The sequence below is a fragment of the Chanodichthys erythropterus genome, chromosome 10 (genome assembly GCF_024489055.1).
Source record: "Chanodichthys erythropterus isolate Z2021 chromosome 10, ASM2448905v1, whole genome shotgun sequence".
Taxonomy (NCBI): domain Eukaryota; kingdom Metazoa; phylum Chordata; class Actinopteri; order Cypriniformes; family Xenocyprididae; genus Chanodichthys; species Chanodichthys erythropterus.
Genome location: NC_090230.1, coordinates 36,451,473 through 36,473,260, shown reverse-complemented (window position 1 = coordinate 36,473,260; position 21,788 = coordinate 36,451,473). Strand labels below are relative to the sequence as shown.

Here is a 21,788-nt window from a genome sequence, read left to right as displayed (position 1 = left end):
TTCGGGCTGCAATGCGCAACTCTCACTTCATGGCGCAATGAACTGGAAACAAGCGCGCGACGCGACAGTAGATTCCACTAGTGTTGCGCCTGTCAGAACTGTATGTCCAGCGAGTGACGTCATCGATTCTAATAGCTTTTAATGTCGTAACACGTCATTTAAACGTACAGTTACATTAAATCATGTATTAGATGTTTTACCCTAGTGGATTATGAATTAATAAATAACCTATATGAGTGCTGTATGTGTTTACTGTTCTGCTATAAATTAACATAAGTTTCAGCTACAACTAATCATTTAAAATGTAACCATAACGAATCCGGTTGGTCTTTTAGTAGCCTACTTTTGAGGAGATATTCGAGGGGAAAAGAATGCACGTCTTACCTTTACTGCCTCCAGCAGTATTGTGCCATATGATGAAATCAGATTTCAAAACATAGATGAAACCATAAAGAGATTTAGCCTAATGCTATTCTTGCACAGGTGTGTTTAAACTGACTTAACAGGTTCACACAAAAGTGAAAAAAAAAAAAAAAAAAGTAAATTTAAATTTATTATTTTTATACTTTAGTATCATTGTATGATGTATTGGTTGTGTATACTGCTGGAAATTGTGAATAAATAAATAAAGTATTTAAGGTAACACTTTAATACACACTAATATGCATTAATTCATGCTTAAATATTGCACAGATAATCATTTTTTAATGTATGACTCATGAAGAACTAAACCATTATTTAATGATTACTGCATCAGCAACTAATAAAGTTTCTATATGATTAATAGATTAAGTAATATATGAATTGTTATTAATTAAATGTGTCATAATGTATTAATTCCTTAATAACATATTTTATTAACTAATAATTTAATGTGTTAATTACTACAATGAAGCCACGTACTTCAACTTCCAGTTGTCTGCTTTAATTAATAATTAACTAATGATCTGAAAATGTATCATTATGTTATGACTTTACCTGTTGAGGCACATGACTATCATTCATTGCACTATACACCAACCATTATATCCTAATTAAAATGTTCAATTACTATAATTACTATTTTTTACCTGTCAACTTAACTAATTGTTAAGTAATATGTCATTATGGTTTTGACATCTACACTACAACCATGATTCCACTGTACCAGATGAACTGCTGCATCCAGAACCTTGTTGTTCATGGCACAGGAATGTGTCAGGTTAAGCTTGAGGTCTAGGATTCAAAGGTGGAACACTGAGAACATGTGACCGGGCACTGCTATTTCATAACACTGTGTCAAGACCAGACAAAGAGAATAGAACCCATTATAATCAGTGATAGTGATACTACACTGGATGCAGCATGACACAACACAACAGAACGTCACTTCTGTCATGAAGGACAAATGGACTTGCAATGGTCTTTCATGTCCAGTGTAGACAGCTGTTGCGCATGACTCGATAATGGTCGCATTCCAGTTTGAACAGTACAACATCAATCTGTAGCTCAGATTCTGGTGTGCTGATATTTGTGTGCAGCCCAACCTTTAAACACATTCTCTGACATTACACTAACTGCAACTGTCAAAACCCATTAATTACATATTACTTAACAATTAGTTAATAGTCATGTGCCTCAACAGGTAAAGTCATAACATAATGATACATTTTCAAATCATTAGTTAATGATTAATTAAAGCAGACAACTGGAAGTTGAAGTACGTGGTTCAAACCATTGTAGTAATTAACACATTAACTTACACTATTAGTTAATAAAATATGTTGTTAAGGAATTAATACATTATGACACATTTAATTAATATATTACTTAATCTATTGATCATATAGAAACTTTATCATTTGTTGATGCAATTATCATTAATTAATGGTTTAGTTCTTTAGAGTGATACATTAACACATGATTATCTGTGCATTATGAATTAATGCATATTAGTGCACCCGTTTTGTAAAGTGTTACCATATTTAACTAACTAACTGAAATGAAAGTTCTGTCATCAGTTATTCACCCTCAAGTTGTTCCAAACCTGTATGAATTTCTCTCTTCTGCTGAACACAGAATCAGAAATTTTGAAGAATGTCGGTAATCAAACAGACTGCCATAGTATTTTTTCACATACTTTGGAAGTGAGAGGAGCCCATCAACTGTTTGGTTACCCATTTTCTTCAAAAAGATGGTTAAGTAATCATCCTAGATATATTTTAAATAAAAATAAAGAAACAATTTATTCAGAATTTATTACACTGGTGCACTGACTGTTTTTGATTTACTAAATAGAACTGTCAAACTGTGTTTATTTTTTTAATTTATTTTTTTTAAAGCAAAATAACAACTATTTTGTAAGCAAATTTAATTTAGTTTATAATCTATATTTAATGATTATTTTATTCTATTTTAAAATCAAGTGTTTACATTTTTTTTCTACAACAATCATCAATTTATAAAAGTCACCACACTGTGGCGGTAGAGAGGAAAAACACCCTCAACACAAAGGCCATCCGGGTAAAGAGGAGAGAGCAAAAAAGAAAAAAAAAAGAGAGAGAGTCAGTGTAAAACTGAACTTTTTTCCAAAAGTAACGATGTCACTCCCCTTTAGTATTCAAGATAAACCCCCATTTTCAGAGATCCAGACACCACCAGTCCAAATCAAATGATTTTATTTCAAACTAACTCAAGTCACTGTCAACATATGTTTCAGGGGCACTTTGAGGGCCAGCACTTCTAGAAGCCTGAGACACATCTGTGACAACAGCACAGCAGTATTAGGGTTATTTGAGAGTGAGGGAGTGATTCAGGCCAGTCTGACTGGAGCTCCTCGGGATCTGACTGCAGCTCTGGGACTCTGCCACAGACATGCACTGAGACCTGCTCCAACCTGGATGGATCACAGACCAAAGAGGCTGCAGAGTAACTTATCTCCACCAAAGTTGGATGTCTTGCTTTGAGGGTTTGCTGCAAAGTGCCGTTGACTTGTGCAAGGCTGCAGTTACCAAACTGGAATAATGTCCATGGACTGGCGTGGAGGTGACAGGCTGCTTATAAGCTTGTTTGTGATGCTTATCCTGAGGCTCAGCTGCTGTGCTGGACAGAGCTATGAACGCTGGGAGGCTGGGTCCTCGTGCTATGGAGGTTTTGACCTCTATTTTGTGCTGGACAAGTGAGTTTTTCCATTTCCATAAGCTTTGAAAGTGTCTTTAGGCAGTGTAATGACACCTGAGAATCTGATGCTGTTTGGATGTTAGGCAACCAAAGGTCAATCAGGCAATCATAGTTATATCCAAAGAAACACATCAGTTAGCAATTCTGACTTCTTGAAGCATTATTACAGTCTCTCATGATCTTGCTGCTGACAATCATGTATGAAATATTTGGTGTGAATGTGCCCATTTATCTGGCGTAATCCACCTGCAATCTCAAGATCTTTGAAACGTAGCTATAGTTTACCCAGAAATTATATTCCGTGCAGCATATCGGAGACGTCTAAGAGGTTCAGCTCCAGTATCACCTGGGCAATTTTGCGGATTCCTGAAAACATGGTCAAAAGCATCTCATCTGCCACTTTTAAACTTATACTAAACTATACAAGCGTCACATGTGCGGATAAAATCCTCAAACACAGAATTGCACTGCAGTAATAGCTCTTGTATTGTATTTTTAATAGCTATGAGGATGAATTACCAGTTAACATAAAAATAGCAACTACTGAAGACAATAAACCACCTACAGAAAGAGCTTGGCAAAGACATAAAAAAGGAAAAAACAAGATCTGAAGTGATCATTGAAAAAGACACTATAAAAGGTTTTCCAAATTCACTGATGTTTGTGGGATATTTTGGGTGTATAAAGGATTTTTCCCTTTGTCTGGCTCTCCTTATATGTATGATGGTTTGCCCTGGGTTTGCTTATTATATTTAGCATATTCCGTTCAATAACAAATAATACCACAGTCTGAAGTCATTTTTAAGGGTCATTATTTCATAGGAAACCCTAGTAGATTGATGCAGGTGTCATGAGGTGAAGGTGAGTGTAGTTTTGAGGGTTGTTTTGGCTCCTCATGTGCTGAACCTTTTCACCAGCAGAGCCAGATGTTCCAAAGCCTCAGAGCTCGCATCTGAGCACAAATGATTTGAGGATGAGAAAGAGACTGAAGGGAGGGAGAGACAGAGAATCTATGCCATTGTTAAGTCATGCCAGTAACGTTCTTCATTTAAAAGCAGAGGTAAACTGCAGGGATAAAGATGTGAAGAACACACACCCTGTGATGAATTTAGAGAGGCAAATTTAATATGCATGCAAATATTTGGATTGCTCTTTGGTGGCAGAATTAAACAATTCCTTCATTGTGCAGGACGACAGCCTGGAGTTTGGAAATGTCTTTTCAGTGATGGTTGTAGGTTCTTTTCTGATGAGGTCATAGCGAAGAATTGGCTCACAATGCAAGTTTCATTTTCCTGTTGGAACAATGCAGAGTACTTGCACAATGCTGATATGTTGCAATGTCTATGCTATCTAGGTCTGCTATTTTTAAGCGGAATCTATCTCAAAATATCACAATATCCATCTCAAACTCTCTCCAGGTATTATTGACATCCGTGTTTTTTTAAAGTAAACTACACCAGTACACCAGTTTTTTTAGTGTATGTGTTCACGACAATACACATTTTGTTTATCAAGAATTTTACAAGTATGGAAGAAAAACATACTATTTCCGTTCTTACATTTGCTAAAAAGTTCACAACAGCACACACTGTGTGCATACACTAAAAAAACTGGTGTACTGGTGTAGTTTACTTTTTTACACAGAAACTGCTAGTAAATTATGCTAATAATTATAAAGAAGTGTCAAGTAACACACTGAATTAAATGGTTAGTTCATCCCAAAATGAAAATTCTGTCATTAATTACTCCCCATAATGTCGTTCTAAACCCGTAAGACTTTCATTCATTTTCGGAACACAAATGAAGATATTCTGATGAAATCTTAGAGACTTCTGTCGCCTTTGCAACTTTGATGCTTCACAAAGTTCATAAAGATATTGGAAAACTAATCCATATGAATTGAGTGGTATAGTCCACATTTTCTGAAGAGACACAATCACTTTATATGATGAACAGATTTAATTTAGGCTTTTATTCACATATAAACTTTGATCAGCGAACATAAACTGATGCTCATGAATGACGCACGAGAATAAACCTCTTCCAGAAGCTCAATCGTGCTGCGTATAACTCAAGAATGAACTTTATTGGTTCATATGGATTCGTTTTCTGATCTCTTTATGACCTTTGTTGGGACAGACATCTCTCAGATTTCATCAAAAAGATCTTCATTTGTGTTCCGAAGATGAACAGAATTCTTACAGGTTTGGAACGACATGAGGGTGACTAATTAATGACAGAATTTTCATTTTTGGGTGAACTAATACTTTAAAAATTAAATTTAGAAGTACAAAGAATGAAATGGTTCTTTCATGTAAAACTTCCTCCTTTGATCTTCGAAAAATCTTTTTTTTTTTTTTTTACAGTGTGTGTGAAGAAGTGCTGATTCTTTTTCTCACTTTCAAACCTGCAATATTCTTCATCTTCTCAAGTATGGATCTGAAAATCAACATGTCTGCTTGTTCATTTTCTTGAGGGAAGAGCTGGAAGTCTTAATCTCGAGACCTTTCAAGACAGCATAAAAAGTCCTCTCGGTCTCATTACTCAGTGTCTTGGCCTTGGTTTGGGTCACAAAAATGTACGTCTTGGTCTAGGTCTCGGCTTATGGTCTCAGACAAGACCACAGTCAATTTCCAATGTATTAAATGTGATAATTACCTCAACCACGAATCGGCAAGTGGTTCAGCTTTTGAAATACATTCAGTATTTTCTCTTTTTTAACTCATTAAAAGGGACAGCCGGCTTTTTGGGCTCCAACAGGATCTGGGCCTCAAAGGGTTCACACTCACTTTCCTCACATCAAAATGTTCCAAATGTCAAATAAATTGATTTCAAATAGAACGACTATGTTTTAAATACATCTGTAGCCTTTTGTTTTTTCTCCTTTTCTCTAATTTGCTTCCTGATCTAGATGTCTGATAAGCCAACCATTGCATATTACGAAAATTGTTGGCTTTTTTACAAATTGCTTCTGTTCCTCTTTAAGTCACTTTGGATAAAAGCAGCTGCTAAATGTATAAATGTAGAATGTTGTTATTCTGAAAAAAAAAAAAAAAAAAAAAAAAATGGTTTGGGTCTCAAACTTAGAGTCTTGGCCTGGATCTGTGTCTTGGCTCATGGTTTCGGACAAAACTGCAACTTATTTCCAAAGCACTAAAGGTGAAAGTGACCTCAACTATTGCTGAGGTATTACAGAGAATTTGCAAGAAATCCATAGTTATAAACGTCCACTGTTTCATATGAATGCTACAATGAATTCAGTCTTTCTTTTCTTCAGTTCACTAAAATGCATGGCATTGCATGGTTCTTGTCTTTGTTTGAATTTAAGCATTGAGAAGTTTAGTCTTGGCTCTTGAATGTATTGGCTCCAATTCCATATCTTCATATATATATATATATATATAGAATACATACAAATATATATATATATAGAATATATATATATATATATATATATATATATATATATATATATATATATATATATATTTGTATGTATTCTATATATATATATATATTTGTATGTATTCTATATATATATATATATATATATATATATATATATATATATATATATACTTAAGAAAAATAGAACAGCAACAGAATTATAGACAATAATAGACTGTCCACATTCTAAAATAATGTGTATCAGCATCTGTTGAATTTATCAAGACTGAATTAGCAGCACTGGTGTGTTTGTGGGGGTGGATTGCGCAGAGGAAAGCTTATACTGACTCTGGATGGCTTCGACGTTGCTTACGTAAGCTTGACATTCTTTTTTGATTTGTCTCCACCGCAATTGCCTGGCCAGATGAGCTATTACACAAGCTGAGCCATTAAAAAAGCCCACTTAACAAAGAGTTAGCGACTAGCTGCTCAGATATCATTCTCTGTCAGAAGCTTTTTAAGACTTGTGGACAGAGACATGCTGCCATGCAAATCTGCAATGAATCTTGAGATAATCCTTAAGGATGTCAGGAATGTGTAATTTCAGGGAAAAATCACCACCACACCATTCTAAACCTTCTGTGAATTGAATCTATCATGTCAACTTCTAAACGTTTTCCAAAGAGTTTCCTTTACTTTCCTACCTGGTAGATGATTTTCTTTTGCAGTGGCCTAAAATAAAGATTATTTGGACTCTTAAGAAAAACAAATGTCGTTGCATTAAAATGTCAAAATATCAAAACATGTGGCATTTATCAAAAAAGCACACTTTCCAAGCAAAACATTTGAGAAAATACATTTGTTTTTGATATTTTATCTAATGAAATGAAATGAAATTCATTTTTAGTGTCACTTAAGTGTGCATATACACTGATCAGGCATAACATTATGACCACCTTCCTAATATTGTGTTGGTCCCACTTTTGCTGCCAAAACAGCCCTGACCCGTCGAGGCATGGACTCCACTAGACCCCTGAAGGTGTGCTGTGGTATCTGCACCAAGATGTTAGCAGCAGATCCTTTAAGTCCGACCTTGTTTGTTCAGCACATCCCACAGATACTGGATTGGATTGAAATCTGGGGAATGGTCTGCAACAATGCTTAGGTAGGTGGTTCCCACAGAACATTGCCCAAAGCATCACACTACCTCTTCCGGCTTGCCTTCTTCCCATAGTGCATCCTGGTGCCATGTGTTCCTCAGGTAAGTGACGCACACGCATCCAGCCATCCATGTGATGTAAAAGAAAACGTGATTCACCACCTTCTTCCATTGCTCCATGGTCCAGTTCTGATGCTCACGTGCCCACTGTTGGCTCTTTCGGCAGGGGACAGGGGTCAGCATGGGCACCCTGACTGGTCTGCGGCTATGCAGCCCCATACGTAACAAACTAAAACTGTGTATTCTGACACTTTTCTATCAGAACCAGCATTAACTTCTTGAGCAATTTGAGCTACAGTAGCTCGTCTGTTTGATCGAACCACAAGGGCCAGCCTTCGCTCCCCACGTACATCATTGAGCCTTGGCCACCCATGACCCTGTTGCCAGTTCACCACTGTTCCTTCCTTGGACCACTTTTGATAGAAACTGACCACTGCAGACCGGGAACACCCCACAAGAGCTGCAGTTTTGGAGGTGCTCTGACCCAGTCATCTAGCCATCATAATTTGGCCCTTGTCAAACTCATTATTCCTGCTTCTAAAACTATTGCTTTTATCAACTTTGAGGACAAAATATTCACTTGCTGCCTAATATATCCCACCCACTAACAGGTGCTGTGATGAAGAGATAATCAGTGTTATTCACTACACCTGCTCATAATGTTATGCCTGATCGGTGTATATATTTTTATATCATCTTATGTTGATGATTGCATTCTTAATTATTTTGTGCAATCCTAATGCTGAATTCTTGAGTACATCAAATCTTTGACATAAACTGTCTTCATTCTGCAGGTCTGGAAGTGTACAGCACCACTGGAACGAGATCTACTACTTTGTTGATCACCTTGCACACAAATTCATCAGGTGATTCCAGCAGAAACTCAGCATGCTGTATAGGTTTTATTATTTTTCTGATCTGCTTATTGTCATTAATACAATGTATTTATTTTTTAAAAAGAGAGATATGTAACCTAAAGTTTTAAGAAATTGTTCTGTTGTGTTTAAAATGTTGTTCAACGACATTTACTGGGGCAAGCAATTTGGAGTTGCCACTGTCCAAAAAATATATAATTAAAAGGCTGCAAGCCAATTAATAATGACAGCTTGTATAGCAGGAATAGCTAATGGAAATCCTAGTAGACCCTATTAATGTCAGCTTGGCAGCAACTGCAGCATGATGGTCTATGAATAAAAAAATAAGAAGAACATTTTCCCTATTATGATCTCTCTCTTCAGCCCCCAGCTCCGCATGTCCTTCATAGTCTTTTCAACGGAGGGAAGGATCCTGATGAAACTTACAGAAGACAGGCAAGAGTTCATAACACATGCTGTGATTTCATACTGCCAATATCACTGGCTGAAAAGCTTTTGACTTTGATATCTTTTTACTTTCTTTGTGTCTGTCACTTTTTTTGTATCTTGTGTCAAACAAATCAAGTAGAGCTGGCAGCATTCAAATCCATGCTGGTCCAGACATTATGCTGGTTACCTCAAGTCTGGTCAAAATAAAAATAAAAATGTTAATTAACATGAATTGTATCTCTCTTTTAATGTACATTTTAACTGTCTTTATTTAAATAAAAGAAAGGTAAAGCAAATATTGCATGATAAATAGCTTAACAGTAAATTGCCATGAAAAAGCTAAAAATCTTAATATTCAGGGATCTGATTCGTGCTGGGCTGGAGGAACTTCAGCGTGTTTTACCAGGTGGAGATACCTTCATGCACAAAGGCTTTCAGAGGGTAAGAGGTAATTGTAAAATACATAAAAGTACATCAGAACAAATGCACTGTTTATTAATAAATATTTGTGTGTTTTTTAGGCAAGTGAGCAGATCTACTATGGAACAGGTGACGGTACGTTATGAATCACATTCTTCTAGTTACTGACTTTTTTAGGCCTAGCTACTATATAATTTTCAACAGCCTTACAACCTTGAATATTAAATTAAGCCATGGTCAAACTGACCACAATTTACGAAGTAGCCTTCGCTAATTTCAGTAGGATTCCACGTGATGGCGAAATATTTCAACAGAAAGCTACGTTTTTGACGGGACCTTTTTGCCCACGAAAAGTGACCGACCGCACCTTTAGTCAGAAAAAGATGTTAAAGATGTCTCCTTCAGTCATTCTTCTGAGGAGGTTTGTATCAAACTATAAGTAGGCTACTGTCATTATATCACTTTACTATATGTTTGCACAGCACAAAGAGTGTTTAAAACGCAGATGACGGTTAGCTAAACGCGCTACGGCCGCCAAAAGCCAATTTGGTTGCGCGAGACGAACCCCAAAGAAAGGAACTCCCATAAACTACTGTCAGAAATTCAAAAAGTTATTAAATAATTTGCACTCTGAACCATTCTTGGAGGTTCTTTTATGGACCATTATATTTTCTCACTTTCTGCTTTTGTTAGGATACCGCACAGCGAGTGTCATCATTGCTCTGACAGATGGAGAATTGCGCGAGAATGAATTTGACTTGGCAGCCCGAGAGGTGAGACCTTAGATCCTGACATATTTTCCTACTCTTTTGTCCCCTGAGCATGAAAAAAAAAACTTACTTTAGCTCAGATATTCACAAAGGCAGCAGATATAAAATAAACTGAACCTTGGGCCTTCTTTCTCACTGTCATTATCTAGATCATATTTGCATAGTTTGATATTTCACATGTGCTGACTGTGATTGAATATATGCAAACCAGCACATCTTTTTGAACCCTTTCTTTGATATGATCAAATGGCAGGCCGGTCGCTCACGTCAGCTTGGAGCTTCTGTGTACTGTGTTGGAGTGAAAGACTTTAATGAAACCCAGGTAAGGTGACAAAATGATTCGGACCTTCATTATGAGCAGCTCCCCACAATCTTTGACCTTTCAGCAACTTATGTAAGAATGAAAGAATACAAAAGTACATTTTTCATGATTTCTCATTCCGTCACAGCTGGCAACAATAGCCGACAGCAAAGATCACGTCTTTCCTGTTAACGACGGCTTTGAAGCACTGCAAGGTGTCATTGATTCAGTGAGTGGATGGAATAAAATTAAACTAAGCTACTCTCACATCTTTCTTTTGATAATTTTATTGATGTATCTAATTAGCTGCATTCTGAAATCTTGTGAGTTGTATAGGCAGCATTTTATGTTATCAAATGTGCACTTTTGACAGGAAAAGCATGGTGTCTTTTAGCCAAATTCAAAGGCAGCGCTGCATGTGTCCTTCACTGAAAAGGTGTTTTAATAATGTGACTCTGTGGCTCAGTGAAAAAAAAAATCCATCCAAGACAGCAGGCAAATTGAGAAAAAGGTCTATTATAAATATAAAATGCATTTAAAAATACTTTTATAACATTTAATGCCAGTATGCAACTAAAATAATTCATTTTCAAAATTATTGTAAAAAATAGCTCAATGTAATTCAAATCTATACATTTGCCCAGCATACAGTGCCATGTATTTTGATAGTGATTAGAGTATCCCATCGCTAGCTAATCAACAAAACACCAATTCTACTAGCTGGCCTCCGATACACTCACCCCCCAAAACATCCATGTCACGGTATCAAGATAACCCCTTCGGTTCTACTCGCACCACAACGGGCAGTATTCGAACCTGTGCTTCTGGCATGGGAGGTGGGTGTGATAACAAGGACCACAGTATTAGTCCACCTCTTGAGGCTAGGGGAGTGAGGTTTACTTGCACAGTTCTTTACTAGCTGGCCTATATTACACTAAATACATACTCTATTGAAATCGGTTGTGAGTTGACGCATAGTAGCTGCCTGTGTAGAGCACTACAAATCAGTCAATTATAAGATTGCATGAGTTAGGATGATGCCTACTGTATGCAACAGAGAGCAAGCCAGCTCGCTAGGTTTTGGAACAGAGCCTTTAGTTAAAACTTGGTGGTATATAGTTAAACACAGATATTGTATAAGTTGTCAACATTGGTTGATGTCTCTACAATAAAATGACATCTAAGACATGCTCAGAACATTCAAACATTAAAGCTTTCGTCTTTTCTTGCTTCAGATATTGAAGAGATCCTGTATAGAGATCCTTGCCGTGGAGCCCTCGAGTATTTGTGCAGGAGGTAAACATACATCAGGCCTGAGGCAAAGACCTAGTTCAGACAGGCAACAAAAAATCTGATTTTTTGACATATCGCTACAACTGCAAAACACCACATAACATCCGAACTGAACAAAGCCAATCGAAAGGGATTTTTGGAAATGCATTTCCATCCTGAATGGTCATCTTGGATTGCATGTTGTTGTTTTTTGGTCAGGACACAACATGTACAGTGGCATGAAAAAGTATGTTAACCCTTGCAGTATCTGTGAAAATGAGAATTATTTTAATAAAATAAGAGGGATAATAAAAAATGCATGTTATTTTTTGTTTAGTACTGTCCTGAGTAAGATATATTTTACATAAAAGATGTTTGCATTTAGTTCACAAGACAAAACAATAGCTGAATTTATTAAAATAACCCCATTCATAGGTATGTGAAGCATTGATTCTCAATACTGTGTGTGGTTACCTGATGATCCACGACTGTTTTTATGTTTTGTGATGGTTGTTCATGAGTCTCTTGTTTGTCCTGAGCAGTTAAACTGAGCTCTGTTCTTCAGAAAAATCCTCCAGCTCCTGCAGATTCATCAGTTTTCAAGCATTTTTGCATATTTGAACCCATTCCAGCAGTGACTGTATGATTTTGAGATCTGTGTTTTCATACTGATGACAACTGAGGGACTCAAACTCAACTATTAAAAAAGGTTCAAACATTCACTGATCCTCCAGAAGGAAACACGTTGCATGATAAGAGTTGAAAACTTTTGAACAGGATGGAGATGTCACAATTTTTCTTATTTTGTTTAAACATGATGTTTTCCATTTAGTACTGCCCTTCGGAACCAACAGAAGATACTTGAATGTTTCCCGGCAGAAAAATTAAGTACAATTTACCTTGATATTTGAATTCAAAAGTTTTCACCTCCCGACTCTTAATGCATCGTTTTTCCTTCTGGAGCATCAGTGAATGTTTGAACCTTTTTAATAGTTGAGTTTGAGTCCCTCAGTTGTCTTCAGTGTGAAAAGATGAATCTCAAAATCATACAGTCACTGCTGGAAAGGGTTCAAATATGCAAAAATGCTTGAAAACTGATGAATCTGCAGGACCTGGAGGATTTTTCTGAAGAACAGAGCTCAGTTTAACTGCTCAGGACAAACAAGAGACTCATGAACAACCATCACAAAACGTAAAAACAGTCGTAGATCATCAGGTGACCACACACAGTATTGAGAATCAATGGTTCACATACTTATGAATGGGGTTATTTTAATAAATTCAGCTATTGTTTTGTCTTGTGAACTAAATGCAAACATCTTTTATGTAAAATATCTTACTCAGGACAGTACTAAACAAAAAATAACATGCATTTTTTATTATCCCTCTTATTTTATTAAAATAATTCTAATTTTCACAGATTCTGCAAGGGGTTCACATACTTTTTCATGTCACTGTATGTAACATCAAACAAAATGTGTTTCCTCCATCCCAGAATCCTTTGAGGTGGTGATTCGAGGGAACGGATTCCTTCACGCCCGCGATGTGAGCAGAATCCTTTGCAGCTTCCGTATCAACAACACCCTCACCGTGAGTAAGTGGAAAAACAGCACAGACCGATTCCTGTTTCTTGCGTTGCCAGCTGTGAGCTGCTGAAATTTGAAAGGTGCAGTAGTAATTTCTGAGAAATGCTGTTGATATTTGAAATCACCGAAACAAACACGCCCCTACCCAATAGGATCACACCCCTATCTCGATAACATGCTTCACAGGCACCTCCCCCTTGTGAGTGGACATTCCCCATTCCCCTTCGACTTTCAACGAACGCCGTTTCTCAGAAATTGCTTACTGCAACTTTAATAGGCCATCCTGTGTTATCATTAGCTGCTAACCCAAATTATTTCCTCATTTGATAAGGAACAAAAGTGACAGTTGTTAAATGACTGAAAGTTTGGTAGCACTTTATTTTACAGTCCTGTTCATGTACATAATGTACAATGTACTTATTAGAGTAATTACAATAACTAACTAGGTGCTAACCCTGAACCCAGAGGCGTCATCCAAACCAAAGGGGGCACATACCCCCTCAGATTTTTGAGCCAAATGGATACTGAATGCAACCTCCAAAGTACAAAACGTAATAATTTTTTTCACATTTAATGCGATCACACAGGTGTGATTAGAACATTCAGAGCGGCACGTCATCAACTGCTAAATCCAAATCTTCTAAATTCGAATCTTGATGTTTTCCCATTCAAAGAGATAGGAGCTGTACTTGCATGACTGAAATGGCTGCCCAAGAAGCGTTTCAAAGATGGCCGCCGAGTGAAATGACTTGTCTTAAAGGGACTTTGGCTGCGCACACCTTCACCATAGATCACAACTGTTCAGTGATCTCAACCATATGATGTTTATTTTATGCTTCTGATATTTAAATACACATGGTACTAGCAGAAAAAAGTTTGTAAAATACACACTAATATCTATTGAAGCGGCAATATTAATCCTTTCAAATAGTTATAATTCGACAACATGTTTTACTGAGAATAGATAAACACTGTGTATGTAATTATAAAGTTTATTTTTTCCCAGTTTACCAGCCACTTACTTTCATGACTTTCGGGAGAAGTGAATAAATGTATGTGTTGTAAATCCAACAACTCTGAACTCTGAACACCCATCGCCTGCTATAGATCATTTAACATTCAAACTGGTATTTAAATGACAAAATACCCCCCCCCCCCCCTTAACTGGCGCCCCCTCAAAAATACTAAGTGCATTACACCCCTACCTGAACCTACCCTAAACCTAACCTTACCAGTATTTTCTTATGTAAGTACATTGCAAGTACATGTAAGTACAAATACTGTAAAATAAAGTGCAGCCGAAAGTTCGAGGCCAAGCTAAGCTCACCAGTGGAATAGAAAAATAAGCATTGTCTCCTTGAATGTGGCAATGCAAACAATTTTGTTTTTGTCCTTTGTAATGATAAAGAAGCCAATTGAATCCAAATGTCAGTATGGCTGCCGTGTTTTCTGCTCGAGAAAGGTTGGCTGCAGCTCTTGTAAATCACAAGACTTGCCTTGAACGCAAACCACATGTGCACAAACACACACCATTAAAAACACACAATGGAAAATATTACCAGTACTATTGGTTCAGGATATTGGATGTTTTTAATTGTATTGTATATGTATTGGTTGGATTAGCGTGTGTAGAGTTACACTAATGTCATGAAAGCACCTTCAAAGCTCTTTTTCCACATATAGGTGAACAAATTCAATTATTTTAGGGTATGCCGCTAAATTATACTCCCTGTCCCATCGTATGATTCTTGCATAACTGTTAAATTTGGTAACTAATAAAATGGCTCAACGCACAGTTCCTGGAATGCTGGATTTATCTTGGAAGTGAATGGCTAGAAATTAGTCAGCTGCGGTGTTGATGTCCTAATGATTTCTGAGCTTCTATCCTCCTCTCTCAGCTGCTGTTTTACTTAAAGAATATCAGATGGCACATGGAAACGCAGGGCCCATCTCACAAGTGTGAGTCTCGGCCAGGGTAAATGAGGCTTTGGAGTCAAACATTTTCCAGTTTCTCATTTTTCATGTGGAAAAATGACAAGAGAATGAAAAATTCTGCCCTTCAGTTTTAGGCTGAACCTGAATGATAAAAATATGCAGTGCAGTTTCAGTGTTTTTCTACTGAAAATAATTATTAGTGGTAATTGCTAAGGCAAGCATTACCATTACTCATATGTAGGGTTAGGGGCTTTTCAAATGTCTGCAAGTAACTTGTTTGTGCTATATAGGCATGAATAATACCTCAAATCATGTGGCTTATTGAGAAGAGTTGTGCTGTTACAAGAAAATGAGCAAAACAATCCCATAGACTTACAATACAAGAGGGATTTGAGTCATATCTACAGAACAAAGCATCATAGAGACTTGAGTACGGGCACCTCTGACTTGAATCAGGGAGTGACCACCTAGCAACCACCCAAAACAGCCTTTCAGCTGCATAGTAACACCCTGGCAACCACCCAGAACACTGAAGCATCTTGGCATTGAGTTCTGCATTAAGCACTGGCATTATGCTCCAAAAAATATATTATGGATTTGTTTATTAGAAACAGTAATAACTAATGTTATTTTTTGTGGAAACTACTCTGACATTCATAAGTTTGGGGTTGGTACAAGTTTTTTAAATACGTTTTGCCTCCCATCTCATATATTTTTTCCATCACCATGTTCCTTTAGGGGCTCCATACATGATCTAATATGCTGATTTAGTGCTCAAGAAACATTTCTTATTATCAGTGTTGAAAATAGTTGTGCTGCTTAATATCGTTTTTGTGGAAAACACATTTTTTCAGTATTCTCTGATGAATAAAAAGTTCAGTATTTGAAACAGAAACCTTTTGTAACATTACAAATGTCTTTACTGTCACTTTTAATATATTTAATGCATCCTTGCACAATAAAAGTATTCATTTCTTAAAAAAAAAAAAAAAAAAAAAAAAAAGAAGAAGAACCCTACTGACCCCAAACTTTTGAATGGTAGTGTATGATGAAACTGTTTCTGTACGGGTGGTTCAGAATAGTTTATATGTTGAGCTGCTGCTAAATTATCCTCAAAAACATGGTGAAATGAAACAGAATCACTGATATTAAGCCCAAGGGCACTTGCCAAGCTGCTTCTTTTCCTGTGTGTTGTTATTCTCCAGTGAAGAGGCCTCTGGTAGTCGAAGACACGTACCTGCTCTGCCCAGCGCCTGTACTGAAGGAGGAGGGAATGTAAGTGTTGCTGGAAACTCTTTCTTCAGCCGAAGCAAATAAAGCTAGAATGGAAAGAGAAACAAAAGCCAAGAACCAAATTAAAATAAAGGACAGAAAGACGCCCGGCTCTCTCAAAGTCATTTTTATCCAAGGCACTTTAGCACTTTCAATTTAAACCGTTTATGAAGCTTTCATAATTTTATATGGGGAAAAAACTATTAATTGAAATCAAATTTAAACAATACATGTAGTCATATTTTAATTTACAGTGAAAACATAAAAGGATGTTCCCAAAACAGTCCCCACTTAACCCATTACAGGTGCTGGTCATATAATTAGAATATCATCAAAAAGTTGTTTTATTTCACTAATTCCATTCAAAAAGTGAAACTTGTATATTATATTCATTCATTACACACAGACTGATATATTTCAAATGTTTATTTCTTTTCATTTTGATGATTATAACTGACAACTAAGGAAAATCCCAAAGAAAATTATAATACTGTGAAAAGGTTCAATATTGAAGACACCTGGTGCCACACTCTAATCACCTAATTAACTCAAAACACCTGCAAAGACCTTTAAATGGTCTCTCAGTCTAGTTCTGTAGGCTACACAATCATGGGGAAGACTGCTGACTTGACAGTTGTCCAAAAGACTACCATTGACACCTTGCACAAGGAGGGCAAGACACAAAAGGTCATTGCAAAAGAGGCTGGCTGTTCACAGAGCTCTGTGTCCAAGCACATTATAGAGAGGCGAAGGGAAGGAAAAGATGTGGTAGAAAAAAGTGTACAAGCAATAGGAATAACCGCACCCTGGAGAGGATTGTGAAACAAAACCCATTCAAAAATGTGGGGGAGATTCACAAAGAGTGGACTGCAGCTGGAGTCAGTGCTTCAAGAACCACTACGCACAGACATATGCAAGACATGAGTTTCAGCTGTTGCATTCCTTGTGTCAAGCCACTCTTGAACAACAGACAGTGTCAGAAGCATCTAAAGACAAAAAGGACTGGACTGCTGCTGAGTCCAAAGTTATGTTCTCTGATGAAAGTAAATTTTGCATTTCCTTTGGAAATCAGGGTCCCAGAGTCTGGAGGAAGAGAGGAGAGGCACACAATCCACGTTTCTTGAGGTCCAGTGTAAAGTTTCCACAGTCAGTGATGGTTTGGGGTGCCATGTCATCTGCTGGTGTCAGTCCACTGTGTTTTCTGAGGTCCAAGGTCAACGCAGCCGTATACCAGGAAGTTTTAGAGCACTTCATGCAGATTTCATTTTCCAACAGGACTTGGCACCTGCCAAAGCTACCAGTACCTGGTTTAAGGACCATGGTATCCCTGTTCTTAATTGGCCAGCAAACTCGCCTGACCTTAACCCCATAGAAAATCTATGGGGTAATGTGAAGAGGAAGATGCGATATGCCAGACCCAACAATGCAGAAGAGCTGAAGGCCACTATCAGAGCAACCTGGGCTCTCATAACACCTGAGCAGTGCCACAGACTGATCGACTCCATGCCACGCCGCATTGCTGCAGTTATTCAGGCATAAGGAGCCCCAACTAAGTATTGAGTGCTGTACATGTTCATACTTTTCAGTTGGCCAAGATTTCTAAAAATCCTTTCTTTGTATTGGTCTTAAGTAATATTCTAATTTTCTGAGATACTTAATTTGGGATTTTCCTTAATATTCAGTTATAATCATCAAAATTAAAAGAAATAAACATTTGAAATATATCAGTCTGTGTGTAATTAATGAATGAATATCATATACAAGTTTCATTTTTTGAATGGAATTAGTTAAATAAATCAACTTTTTGATTATATTCTAATTATATGACCAGCACCTGTATACTTAATTCCATTGTATTGCATTAAAAAAAAAATTATACTTAAATTATCATTTTTTTAATTTCACAGGAAAATATACATTACCTAAAAAATGCAATGACAGTTTCCACAAAAATATTAAACAGCACCATTGTTTTCAAATGTTTAAATAATAAGAAACATTTCTTGAGCAGCAAATCAGCATATTAGAATTATTTCTGAAGGATCATGTGACACTGAAGACTGGAGAAACTTTTTTAAAAGCATCTTACAGACCCTAGTCTTATGAATGAGAGTGTATTTATAGTTTTAATACATATTGTAATTTAAAGGGTTAGTTCACCCCCCCAAAAAATGTTATGTAATATTTACTCACCCTAATGTCGTTTTAAACCCATAAGACTTTGGTTCATCTTCGGAACACAAATGCAGATATTTTTGATGAAATCCGAGAGCTTTCTGTCCCTCCATTGACAGCCTACGCAACTGACACTTGCAAGAACCAGAAAGGTAGTAAAGACATCATTAAAGGATTAGTTCACTGTCAAATGAAAATTACCCCAAGCTTTACTCACCCTCAAGCCATCCTAAAGTAACCATGTGACTCAATTTTATGAAGCGACATGAGTGCTTTTTTTTACCTCTTTATTTACAAAATATTAATCTCCAACGCATGTTGAAGGAAAGACATGAGGGTGAGTAATTAATGACAGAATTTTCATTTTTGGGTGAACTAACCCTTTAAGCCCAGATGGATTTAAGCCTACACTTTTTTTGTAATTTGTTGGAAAAATGCAGAATGAATTTAAATCTGAAAGCACAATCAATATAAATAATAATAAAAAAAAACTCTTTTTCATTTATAGGTCTGCCTCCCTCCATGTCAGTATGAACAACGGCCTGAGTTTTATCTCCAGTTCTGTGACCATCACGACTGTCAGCTGTGTGAGTACAGTAACCCTGCAGGGCAGCAGTGTCAAGCCCACTACCACTGTTACACTTGGCAGAGCCACTCCCAGTACCACTACACTGGGCAGTACCTCTAGTTCAGCTCCATCTTCAGTCTGCCCTCTGAACACAGTCAGTATATTCTGTCCTACTTGCCCTCTCTAAAAACTCCTCTGGTGGGGTGCCATTCCAACAGCACAGTGGTAGATTGCAGCAGATTGGTGTTGTTTATGCAGTGAGGCAGAGGCCAAAAAGCATGTGAATTGATTGAAAACCACTGTTAATGTGTGAATGTGACTGTTTTGTTGATACTATATGGGTGATCTCATGAAAACATGTCCAGGTCACATTTCACCTGAAAACAAGAGGATAAGTATATAGACAAATATTTAGATATTAATAAATATGTAAATATTTATTTATGTTTTTGCAATGTAACTGTCACGCTGGATTGCAGGAAGGCAGACACAGGCGAAGATAATAAATCCGAAATGATTTTTTTTAAGACCTTCGTTCATCCTCGGAACACAAATTAAGATATTTTAGTAGAAATCCGATGGCTCCGTGAGGCCATTTCCTCTCTCAAGATCCATAAAGATACTAAAAACACATCCAAATCAATTCATGTGAGTACAGTGGTTCAATATTAATATTATAAAGCGACGAGAATATTTTTCGTGTGCCAAAAAAAACAAAATAACGACTTATTTAGTGATGGCCGATTTCAAAACACTGCTTCAGGAAGCATTTGAGCATAAATGAATCAGCGTATCGAATCATGATTCGGATCGCATGTCAAACTGCCGACGGCTGAAATCATGTGATTTAGCGCTCCGAACAGCTGATTCGACACACTGATTCATTTATGTTCCGATGCTTCATGAAGCATCATAACATGAACGGAATGAGATATTTTAACCAAACTCAGCACACCTATGTAAGAGCTGTGGACCATTCTGTGGTCGAAAAATTTGGAATTCTAATGAAATTGGCCACCGGGGGGCACCTTCACATTTTTCACGTGTGTAAAGGATCATGTATCGTGCAATTTTTCACACATGCTACAGTCGTACCACATGGTACAACTCCTCATTCTGAGCAACTTTGCCTCTAGAACCGCCTCTGTCCATTGAATTGTTCATTAAATATTGGAGATTTTTTCAAAAACCAACATTGTTCCTAGGTTTTTGGCTCAACCTCGATAATTGTTAAGAAGCTTTAAAAACTATATATTTCCTAAGGTAAATTGCCTGTATTTGCTGTAAATGGTCTTTTCCAAGTATGACCGAGATGGTTACAGGCTTGCTGATATAACATAATACCTTTTTACACATGTGCTCAAAGGACTTAAAGCACTTGAACCCCGATAATCGCTCGTAGCTACATATATATATATATATATATATATATATATATATATATATATATATATATATATATAGCATTACAGTCTGGATATAGGCTTAATTTTCATTTCCTTGCAAAATATAAATTCTTATTTATATATTTTTATTTCTGTGATTTTGGGGTGAAATATGACTGAAATGATTTTACAGGTTTTGTGAGATACTATATTTGACTTCAGACAGGGTAAAAAAAAAAAACACTGAATATAAGATGCTTTTTTTCAAGGGGTTTCTGGCATAGTTACTCACACAGAGATCAAGATACTGTTTTAAAAAGCTCCTTGCATAAATTCCTATTAATATTCTCTCCCTAAACTCCATTACACCGCAAACCTTTAAGTGGAACCCCATCCAGAAGAGTCCGAGTGTGGCATGAGGAAGATTATTCAATGTTTATTTACTTTGGACCATAAAACTCCCCTGGATCTGTGTTTCTGCTGTGTCCATCAGACCGACGGAACGTTCTTGGCCATAGCGCTGCTGATACTGCTGCTGCTGATCGCTATGGCGACACTCTGGTGGTTTTGGCCCCTCTGTTGCACCGTGGTAAGTCTTGCACTGAAGCCCCTCATCTCAGCTTTCTTTTTCAAAAGTTACCCCAACCGGAGCCCAAAATCCAGTCATTACAGTGCTGAAAAGTGGTTTTCAAGCAGTTTTTGAGTCCATGATGTCTTTATTGAAGTGCAAATGAATGTGAAATTCTGAGCCATGGAAAAAGTCTTGCTAAAAAGTGAGATGGAATAAAGGGAAGTTGTTTTAAAAAAAATGACATTTTGCATTAAAATCTGATTTCCATTCCTTCAAAGATGATTCCTGTGACATGAAAGACTGTAAACTGTAAAAACAGTTTCTTCTCATTCGCAACAGATCGTCCATGAGCCACCGCCGCCACCCGTGATGGACGACAGTTCGGTAAGAGACGCTTTCTTTGGTTTTTGCTTTTCTTCCATGTTTCCAGAGTCTTGAATGACGTCAAGATCACATATTAAGTT

At 36.9% G+C, this 21,788-nt stretch overlaps 1 protein-coding gene across 1 annotated transcript in view; it reads left to right on the top strand.

Annotated features, from left to right (window-relative positions):
• The first annotated feature begins 2,953 nt into the window (after positions 1-2,953).
• The window catches only part of antxr1b (ANTXR cell adhesion molecule 1b), a 31,067-nt gene continuing 12,232 nt past the window's right edge, over positions 2,954-21,788 (top strand). The window contains exons 1-14 of the mRNA XM_067397590.1: positions 2,954-3,157; positions 8,560-8,631; positions 9,004-9,075; positions 9,429-9,510; positions 9,591-9,624; positions 10,183-10,262; positions 10,513-10,581; positions 10,709-10,789; positions 11,796-11,856; positions 13,328-13,426; positions 16,559-16,628; positions 19,309-19,522; positions 21,247-21,342; positions 21,664-21,708. Of these exons, the coding sequence (XP_067253691.1) occupies positions 3,003-3,157; positions 8,560-8,631; positions 9,004-9,075; positions 9,429-9,510; positions 9,591-9,624; positions 10,183-10,262; positions 10,513-10,581; positions 10,709-10,789; positions 11,796-11,856; positions 13,328-13,426; positions 16,559-16,628; positions 19,309-19,522; positions 21,247-21,342; positions 21,664-21,708 (1,230 nt within the window). The 5' untranslated portion in view covers positions 2,954-3,002. The remainder of the gene's footprint in view (positions 3,158-8,559; positions 8,632-9,003; positions 9,076-9,428; positions 9,511-9,590; positions 9,625-10,182; positions 10,263-10,512; positions 10,582-10,708; positions 10,790-11,795; positions 11,857-13,327; positions 13,427-16,558; positions 16,629-19,308; positions 19,523-21,246; positions 21,343-21,663; positions 21,709-21,788) is intronic.